The following is a 9,328-nucleotide window of genomic DNA, read 5'->3' as shown; positions in this document are numbered from 1 at the left end:
TTCTCCCCTATCTGAATAACGTTCACACTCTTGTAGTGTATCTCTTGACCACCAATCGTTAATCGACCACTATCGTTTCGAAATGCTATTTTTGCTTGCTTATTATATATGCTATTATATTATATGCTTATTATATTTTTTCACAGTACTTTCACGGACGAAGGAACTGTCACTCGCCAGTTTTGCCGCCAGCGACGAAAAACTAGGATGGGTTCTCCACCGACTTCCAGCAATAGCGATACATGGTTTATTAAACGAAGAATAAAGTGTGATAAAATAAAATATAACTTGTTTTTCTTTATTTATCGGAAATAATTAAGTAGATAAGTAATTTACTTGGGGAACATTAATTGTCTTATCAAATAAGAGGTGATTACCATCGATGAGTTGTGTCGGTTACATGTTTAGTTTTGTAATACGGACGGTATGAGAGCGCACTTCACTTGCAAGTGACAAATTTACGGAAGGAGGTGGCCGTCCCACCGACCACCTGATATGCGATCGTTCCCGTGATGGCCAATACCAGATAGGAAACGCTAAGCGTTACGCCAAACAGCTGCTGAGTGTTGAGCAGCGTAATGCACGAAACGAACAGATGGCTGGCAACGACGTATCCGACGTGGTAATAATTCTTCACATCTACTGCATGGAAGAAGATTACGCCCCAAAAAGTGTGCAGCAGAATCATGGCCAGCGACTGAGCGGCACTGGTGAGCATGAAAACGTTCGAACCCGCCTTCAGTCCAACCGTAGCCGGTCCGACGGAATCGGCCAAAATGTTAACGAGCGAAAACGCGCCACTGATGATACCGAATCCGAGCCCGGATGAATAGGACAGAATGTGCCGGTAGTCAGAGATCCGCACAATGTCCGTTACCTCTTGCAGGCCAGTTTCCGTCTTGCGCAGAACCTTGTACATCAGAAACCGGAATGCTTCCTGCAAACGAATATTTGGAAGTGAGCCAAACGTTAGCTGCTGCGGCCGATCTTCTATTGTTTCCTTCTTACCTGAATAAAAACCGAGCAAATCAGACCGAATGTTAGCTGCGGTGAAATCGGATAAACTGCAAGCCACACGGTCGAAGATAGTAGCAATGAGACGAGCCAGAAAAAGGAAGCTGCTATCAGGATGATAATTCGGATGGGATCGTGGGCTATCGTGAGCGCAAACATTGCCACCGGTGGACCGAATGCGAGGAAGCTACAGCCAAAAAATTCCGCCACCGTCATCGTAATCGAAACGATTGATTTCCGTTGGGCGTTCCTTAGCAAAGAGTAATTGTAATTCTCGGAAAACCTTTGTCGGGTATGGCAAAGTTTTCGCTTTTTCTTAACTGAAGTAAATGTAAACAAACTTTTGACATCCGATGCTAAAATTGACAACAAGTCCATTTCGCGAACAACATTTCTTTTGCATTTAGGGACAAGTTGGAGACTAATAAGATTCAGTGGTGATTGAATTTCGATAAGGACGCCCTTGCCTTGCAATTTCTCATAATATTTCATCATTCAAAGCAAAGCGTTTTGATAATGGAGATTTCGAGCTGTCCTTAGTCTGGTCTAATTTGGTAGCGATGCTAGCTGGTATAATTTCGGTTGAAAAGGCTTTTAAACGTCAACTCGCGTTCAGTGGGTTGAAAACCATAACGCAGAAAATGAAATTAAAAGGCGTGGTAACGAGGAAATATAAAAATCCCAAGCACTACTTGGAAAACAATAAACTTTTTAGTACGTTTCTTGCAACCAATACTTGCAATGCTTGGCATAGCATTCATAAAACTATGAAGACCCCAGTGTGTAACGTATTTTTCACTACGAATCAGCAACATGTGCTGCTGAAATAAATATGCATCTAGGCTTTTCGTGATATAAGCAGATTTGTTATATATAAAAATCTGTAAGCGATTTCAATAAATTGCGACAAACAAAATACTTTTTTCACAGCATTGCATAGAAATGGGCGAAAAGGCCTCACTGACATTTGACGTCGATTGACCAGGCTTGACAGCCAAGCCAATTTCCAGTTTTCGCATCGCAGTACCCCTAACCCCGCACAGTTCTCATCAAGCAGTGAAGTGAAGCGGACGTGTTCTGTGCAGCCTCGAATAGTTCTGGCATATCCAGTTGGCTTCAGGTAGGAAAAGGCGGAAAAGTGTGTTTTTGTTGTGCGTGTTCAACGGAAAGAAACTCGATCTTTGAAACTGTGAATGCGTGTGCTTGCAGCTTTTGAACGCATTTTCCATCTTCACGAACGCGCACCGAACGCAAGCGTCCCTTACTTAGGCGCATTGATCTGCAGAAGAAGCGAAGCGAAGCGTTCAACGATCGTAAAATGGCGGCAGGAAAAGCGGGAAAGGATTCGGGCAAAGCCAAGGCCAAAGCAGTGTCGCGTTCGGCGCGTGCCGGATTGCAGTTTCCCGTCGGCAGAATGCATCGCCATCTGAAGCATCGCACCACCAACCACGGACGCGTCGGAGCGACGGCTGCCGTCTATTCGGCGGCCATTCTGGAATACCTGACCGCTGAGGTGCTCGAGCTGGCTGGGAACGCGTCGAAGGATCTGAAAGTGAAGCGCATCACACCGCGTCATCTACAGCTTGCCATTCGCGGAGACGAGGAGCTCGACGGCTTGATTAAGGCAACCATCGCTGGCGGCGGCGTTATTCCACACATTCACAAATCCTTGATCGGCAAGAAGGGTGGCCCGGAGTAAATTTTCCCGCGCGATTCTAGTTCTTTTAAGATGTGTGTATGCATTATTTACAATTTTATTTTTTGTTATTAAGCGGTAACCACTTCGGATCTGACGTTTGACAGTACCGAATTTGGCGCCAGAACTAAGCGTTGGTAAAATGTCAATAAATTCCCCCTTCAATAGAGTGTAAAAACGGCTTATCCATTCTTTCGGGCTGGCTTTGGCGATAAGATATGCTGTTTCATCGCGCGCTGCGTGGCGGCATTATATGCAACATAATAAGAGAAGTAATTTGTCCTTTTTTCAGGCACCTTTGTCACTTGCAATTTGGCACAAAAAGTGAGGCGTTCAATTTCTTCTGTCATGCTAATTAGCATGTTTGAATAAAATAAAACAATTATATTTAAAATGTTGATTTTTGTAATTTTTCACTAAAGGGCATCGCTTTCATTTACATTAAAAAGGAAGAAAGCTACGACGATTCGGCTTGTGTAAATGAAAATATTTTTAAAATCTTCCGCCTTTGAACTGTTGTATGGTAAGTAGTTTCGACGACGACCGGTCATCATTGCATTAACGCTACATTTCTATAATCGAAAAGTCAAAAGTGATCCTAATCCTAAGATATCGCAAATAAAACAATATTTACTGCAAAGGATGGCCAAACCCCAAAAGAACTCTTTCTTCTTCTTTTCCGTTCTTACAGCGGCACCCTGACGACTGTCCGTTGGTAAATTGAATTTAGTTCAGTTGTTGCTATGGCAACCGGTTGCTACGACAAAGAGAAACAGTCGCAGGCACAATTGTTTTGCGACAATTGTTTCTATAATTGTATGTTGGAACGTGAACATGAGTGATAGGCCAAACTCTCCACGCAAACGCCGCACACGCCATCGTTATAGGCGCCACGCGAAGGCGATATCCGGTCGAACCGAGAGCACCGTGCGGCCAACGAGTACGTCACCAGCACCACCGCCGACTGGCCCACTTCCGGCAGGGCAGGAGGAGCGAAAAGTGCGCCGATCGAAGCTCAATCCATCTTTCGTGCAGGAAGAGCGTGAAGTGAGGGCTTCGCTGGAAAGGTTCGGTGCGCCACTTGGAGCTGGAGGAAAGCCAGAGTTGCACAAGGAGGATCGAGAAATCCTCTTCTTTACCGACACACTTCCCGATGAAGTCTTCTACGATGCGCAAGACCATCATTCTTTGGACGATCCGCTTACCTCCGCTTCGGGAAACCCAAAGAGATCCTCCCCCGTGAAGTCGTCTTCGTCCAACGAAGATCCGGAAGACACTCCCACACACCTAGCGTCGTCCTACTTTCAAACGGACGATTCCGCGGTTGTGGTGGTTCCATGGAAAGCGCAAAAGCTTGACACTCTCGACGAGAACTTGCTGTACTATCAACCAGGACGCGGTTTCTCCGCGTCGAGAACGATGCTTAAGGAAATACGGGTTGATTCAACCGTCAGCATCGTCGGAGCAGGCGAGACCGTGGATGAGGAAAGAGGGAGCAGCTCCACAACGTTCGTTCCTCCGAATGTGAGTGTGGCCAATAAGAACCGCCTCATGAACCGGCTGCTGGAGGAAGAGCGCGAAGAATGGTTCGATGCGCGCGGTGAACTGGTCGACTTCCGGCAGTATGTGGGTACCGAAAGGGTACGGGGTTTCTGCAGCAAGAGCTTCGTCCCCTTCTACATCGAACCGATTCCGCTTGCTCAAACGGTAGAACAACTGCCAATGGAGCGCACCGTGAAGATTCTGATCGGAAAGCTGCACTTTGATGCTCATCCTACGTTCGGGGACGTTGTGCGGTTGCGATTAAAGTTGGAACAACTCTACCGCCAGTACTACCGCATCCGACGCTTAAACCGTACCCATCTGCTCGAGGGTAAGCTGCAGGAGCTACGCGCGCGAGAAGAAAACGGCGACGAAGCGGATTTGGATGAGTTTCAACTGAAAATGGCCCGCCGAGAGCTACGAAAGCTTGTTTACCAGGAGGTACGCACGGAACGCACAGTTGCCAAGCAGATGCTTGAAGTTTGGGACGAATTAAAGGAACTACAGACGGATTGTGGCCTTAAATTGACTATTCCAAGCCCGGAAACGGAAGAGGATCGTGATAGCAGCGAGTTGCAGGAGCGTTTCACAATGGAGCTCCAGGAAACGCTGGAAGAAGAGCATGAGCTGTACGTACGAGACAAGCAAGAATACAAGGCGTACCTGCGGGATCTTGAACTGGATGAGGCGGCCGACGAGGCTCAGCGAGAACCAATCGTGAAACCGAAAAAACCCGACCCGGCCCGTCTGAGGCACGAGTTCCAACGATTGTTTGATGAAACGTTTCGCTCGCCGGAAGCACCACCCTTCAGCATCGTTCTTCATCGCGATCCGGAAGTGATCGACCGTTCGCGACAACGATCGGGCAAGGAGCTGCAATTTAAAGCGAAACTGTTCATCGACGGTAACCACGTGGCGTCGACGAAAGCGCGCCATTTTCAGGGTGACGCACTGGTGGACTTCAACACTTCGTTCGCCATCAAGCTCACGACCAAGATACCGGAAATGGTGGCGGTTCACCTGTTCGAAAAGAACCGCTTGAAGGTGAAAAGCAAACGGGCGGAAATCTTTGTGCCGCTTCCGAGCCGCACCGAGCTGTTCGACGACGGTGCGTTCGTCGACTATCAGTTTTCGTGCGGCAAACCGTACAAACCCCAGACCTACGCCAACGGAAGTATGGAGCTGAAGGTAGGTTGGCTGGAGCCGGCCGGGTCGGCCTTCCCAAGTCCGAGTCGGCGACGCGTTGTGCCGCGCCACGTAGTTCTCTCCAGCGACCAGGTGCACCGGTGGGTCGACGAACAAGCACTCGGCCGAGGCGAGCTCGATGTGCTGATGAAGGCGCTTGAGTTGCAAGAAACAGGGACCCGCAAGTCGTCCAGTGAACTCGCGGTAGATCGCGATCCTCCAAAACTGATGCCATCTGATGAATCGGCCCAGTTTCGGTTGAACGAAGATTTGCTGGCGTTCTGCTCTGAGGACACGATCGAACGGAACGAACGGTTGTTGCTGCTAACCAAACGGTTCAATCGCACGCTCAAGTACCGTGATGCCAAATTCATTCCCCAAAGCGAACGGGAACTGGCGGTTGTGAACGACGAGGAGGAAGCGCAGCGCAAAATTATTGACGAAACTCTCGGTACCGATCCGATCGATCTCCAGCGCCACCGTGGCAAACGCTATCTTCAAAAGGTATACGAAATTATCACCAACCACTGCCGGGTGCTGAATCAGGACAAAGTGAACAACAATCTACTGGTGGGTGCTGATCAGGTACCAACGTTCGGAACGCTTAGTTTGGCGTTCTTGGAGATATTTGGACCCCGTCGTCCGCTGAAACCATCACGCAGGTCCCCCGCAAGCCGCACTTCGGTGCGCATGACCGATGTGACGCAGAACTTTCAGATCGTCGTCACGATCGTCCGCGCGTTCGGTATACCGATGCGTACCGAGGACAATCCGTCGGCGCTCGGAGAGGGCCGCCGCCACAGCAACATGTCCTCCAATGGGCGATTGTGTAAGTTTATCCTTACATTTCTAGAATCCGTAGGATGGAGGATTACTTCCAAACGGGCCCCTCGTTCTTTACAGCTTTTCGGTCCTCGAACGTACGGCCGTACATTGCGGTGTCAATCAAGGATCGAGTCTTGCGAACATCGACGGCCGACGGGACGGCTCCCACGTGGAACGAGCAGCTGGAACTTCCTCTCGATGTGAGCACCGATCAAATACGAAAACATCTGCACATCGATCTGTACGATGAGTTCATGGAGAACCTGCTGGAGGACGACCGGGCGCGACCGACCGAAATGTATCAACGCATTTCGAGCAGGTGGTTGGGACAACTACGAATTCCTATCAGCACCATCTATCTCAACCAACGGGTGGGCGTGGTAGCCGTAGTGGAGCAGATGAGGTTATTCGTCGACACTAATCTTTTCCGATTTCCATCAACAGTTGGAGGGAACGTTTGAAATCAAAACGCCTCCCATCTTGTTTGGTTACGACCGACAACAGCAACCATCACCGGGATACCAAGGTGCGGCGGACATTCAGGAAAACTATGGCACAGCGCTTGGCTTGATCAGTTCCGGTACTGCCAGCCTACCAGATATGCGGGAACTAACGCACGTTTCGTTGTTCATCAGTCTGGAGCCACCAATCGAACGACCAATGCTCGATACGGGCGGGTTGGAGTGTGTCGAGCTCGATCAAACCCGGACCAGAATTTCACTCTGGTACGCAGAGTACCGACATGAGTTTCCAGCCCGTGCGATCGTACCTCCGATGGTTACGTTGCTCGGTGGCAAGCGTATTTGTGCCACGCGACTGCTGGGACCGCTGCCGATACCGTTTGCTATCGATGAACGGGCGGAAATGATGATCCGACGCTACGTGTCGCTTATTCCTGTGCACCACAGTGTCGACCCGTGTTCGCAGTTAGGTGGAATCTGGCTCACGAACAAGGTAACGGGAAACTACCCAAGAATGTTTAGTGGCTCCCTCTGAAACGAGCATCCCTCTCCCGGACAGGAAATCTTAACGATGATGTGCGCCTCTCCGAAGGACTTGGGCGTACTGCTGGCCTGCTTCTACCTTGGACTGGGCTACGACGTGTGGCTCATCTTTGGCAACAGTGTGCTAATAGGTGATACCACCTTTGTGCTGTTGCTCGAAGCCGGCGAGTTCTTCATTGTTGACCCGTACAGTGGCAAAAAGTACAGCAGCACCGATACGTACTGTCCGCTGGGTCGTATCTACCTGGTGGTGGGCTCTGGAAACGTGTGGGGTAACATTCAGAAGGAGAATCGTGTATTTTTGTCGCAGCTGGACGTACGCAAGTCCGGCTACTGGCGGGCGTTGTTTAATCGGTTCAACGAAGCACCGTTGGGGTGTGTGCAGGAGGGCACGTTCCAGTTCACGGAAGCGCTTCCGGCTCGTGACCTTCAGCGCGCAATTGAGCGAAAAGTGATGAAGAAAATTGCCTCCTGGCGAACGCACCGGAAGACCATATGGAATCGGTAAAGACACCAACATTTCGAAGAAGGCAAGTGAAGCAACTTTTTACGAATTGTTAAATTTGTAGGTACATAAACGAGCAACTACGAAGCACGCTCGTAAGCCTGGAGCGGGACACTTGCCAGGAGACGGACAGTGACCGGCATATGGTCGAAAATTTTGGCCAGATGTTCGTTTCATACAAAATCAACGGATTTCCAATTAATATGCCTTACACGAACCTGCCGAGCATCGTTGCGCAGGTGAAAGGCACTGGCATACACCTGAACTCAGAAAATGGCGTCGAGTTCGCGCTCGCTGTCTACATAAAGGATTTTCCTTGCAACGTGTACTCGGTTTGGGTATTTCTCATGTCGCTCGTGCCGAGAGCGTAGGGCGCCGATGGGGTGAATAAATTGCTTACATGTTGCTTTTGAATGTATTTTGTCCTTTCATCCTTTAATCTCCCCGCATGCTACGATTGTTACTTTCTGTTGCACTCGGCCGCCTTTCGAGCCGCATCGTTCCATCTTCCGCACCACGTCCGCTCCGCTTATCACATTTCCAAACACTACGTGCTTTCCGTCCAGCCAGTCAGTTCTAAAACAAAAACGAGGAGCGAAAAAAGAAGCATTACAGGGAAGTTTTCATCGCTTTTCAAAAACAAAAACCTCACTTTTCGGTGCAGATGAAAAACTGTGAACCGTTCGTGTTTGGGCCAGAGTTTGCCATCGACAGCACTCCGAATGCCGTGTGTTTCAGTGTGAAGTTTTCATCGGCAAACTTTTTGCCGTAAATTGATTTTCCGCCCGTTCCATTGTGCGCTGTAAAGTCCCCCCCTTGGCACATCTGCAAAAAAACGGGAAAAGTCGTTTCAGTGAAGCTTCAGTGATAGCAACAAAACGTCAGCTCTGTCGGAACTTACAAACTCCGGTATGATACGGTGAAAGATTGAACCCTTATAGCCGAAACCTTGTTCGCCGGTGCAGAGCGCCCGAAAGTTCTCCGCCGTTTTCGGAACCACATCGGACCGCAAGCACATGATGATTCGTCCCACGTCGCTGTTCCCTATCCGAATGTCGAAGTACACCTGTGGGTTACGTTTTTTCTCTTCCGCTACAGTCGGTTCGACGGGTTGCACTTCGCTGGCGCCGTCCGTATCTTTTGCTTTCTTGTCCTTGCCCCCAAGCGTGGCGCCGGCGTGCTGTTGCAGCCAGTTATCGTCTGCCCACACGGCCCGATTGCTGCCCTCCTTGATGCGCTGCGGTTTGGCAGTGTTAACACGGATCGTCCGACCGCACAGTTCCGAATCGTTCATATTATCGACGGCGGCGGCTGCGTCTTCTGCATTTTCAAACTCGATGAAAGCAAATCCGCGGTGCTTCTGCGACTCATAATCAATCGGCATTTGTATGTCTACTAGATCACCGAATGGGATGAACGCCGAATGGATGAGCTTGTCGGTTACTTCTTCGGAAAGGCCTCCGACGTAAACGGTGCGTTTCTCGTTCGCCATCGAGCTGGTTCGGCCGCAATACGATAATTCTCAACCGGCGTTTCAATATTTTAACCACACAATCG

At 49.5% G+C, this 9,328-nt stretch overlaps 4 protein-coding genes across 5 annotated transcripts; 2 read left to right on the top strand and 2 right to left on the bottom strand.

Annotated features, from left to right (window-relative positions):
- Nucleotides 1-293: 293 nt before the first annotated feature.
- Nucleotides 294-1,324, bottom strand: LOC131210299 (gamma-secretase subunit Aph-1). The gene is made up of 2 exons (XM_058203526.1): nt 1,009-1,324; nt 294-937 (listed from the first exon to the last, which is right to left on the bottom strand). The coding sequence occupies exons 1-2, from the start codon at nt 1,228-1,230 to the stop codon at nt 440-442; spliced, it is 720 nt and encodes a 239-aa protein (XP_058059509.1). The 5' UTR covers nt 1,231-1,324; the 3' UTR covers nt 294-439.
- A 737-nt stretch (nt 1,325-2,061) lies between these two features.
- LOC131212440 (histone H2A.V) lies at nt 2,062-2,888 on the top strand. Its single transcript, XM_058206302.1, has 2 exons — nt 2,062-2,134; nt 2,224-2,888. Exon 2 carries the CDS (start codon nt 2,333-2,335, stop codon nt 2,711-2,713), a length of 381 nt encoding a protein of 126 aa, XP_058062285.1. The 5' UTR covers nt 2,062-2,134; nt 2,224-2,332; the 3' UTR covers nt 2,714-2,888.
- A 656-nt stretch (nt 2,889-3,544) lies between these two features.
- Nucleotides 3,545-8,142, top strand: LOC131210850 (coiled-coil and C2 domain-containing protein 2A). The gene is made up of 5 exons (XM_058204154.1): nt 3,545-6,266; nt 6,341-6,633; nt 6,707-7,216; nt 7,283-7,770; nt 7,836-8,142. Exons 1-5 carry the CDS (start codon nt 3,545-3,547, stop codon nt 8,140-8,142), a joined length of 4,320 nt encoding a protein of 1,439 aa, XP_058060137.1.
- Nucleotides 8,143-8,185: 43 nt separating this feature from the next.
- Nucleotides 8,186-9,328, bottom strand: LOC131210851 (peptidyl-prolyl cis-trans isomerase E). 2 transcript variants are annotated; one of them, XM_058204156.1, is made up of 4 exons: nt 8,889-9,328; nt 8,673-8,855; nt 8,424-8,596; nt 8,186-8,347 (listed from the first exon to the last, which is right to left on the bottom strand). In XM_058204156.1, exons 1-4 carry the CDS (start codon nt 9,261-9,263, stop codon nt 8,200-8,202), a joined length of 879 nt encoding a protein of 292 aa, XP_058060139.1. In that variant the 5' UTR covers nt 9,264-9,328; the 3' UTR covers nt 8,186-8,199. The 2 variants fall into 2 exon arrangements, with proteins under 2 accessions (XP_058060139.1, XP_058060138.1); XM_058204155.1 differs by having other exon boundaries at nt 8,673-9,328.

This window comes from Anopheles bellator, chromosome 2 (assembly GCF_943735745.2).
Source record: "Anopheles bellator chromosome 2, idAnoBellAS_SP24_06.2, whole genome shotgun sequence".
In the NCBI taxonomy this organism is placed as follows: domain Eukaryota; kingdom Metazoa; phylum Arthropoda; class Insecta; order Diptera; family Culicidae; genus Anopheles; species Anopheles bellator.
Note: the sequence above shows the minus strand (reverse complement) of the source record. Positions and strands in the feature narration are given on the sequence as shown.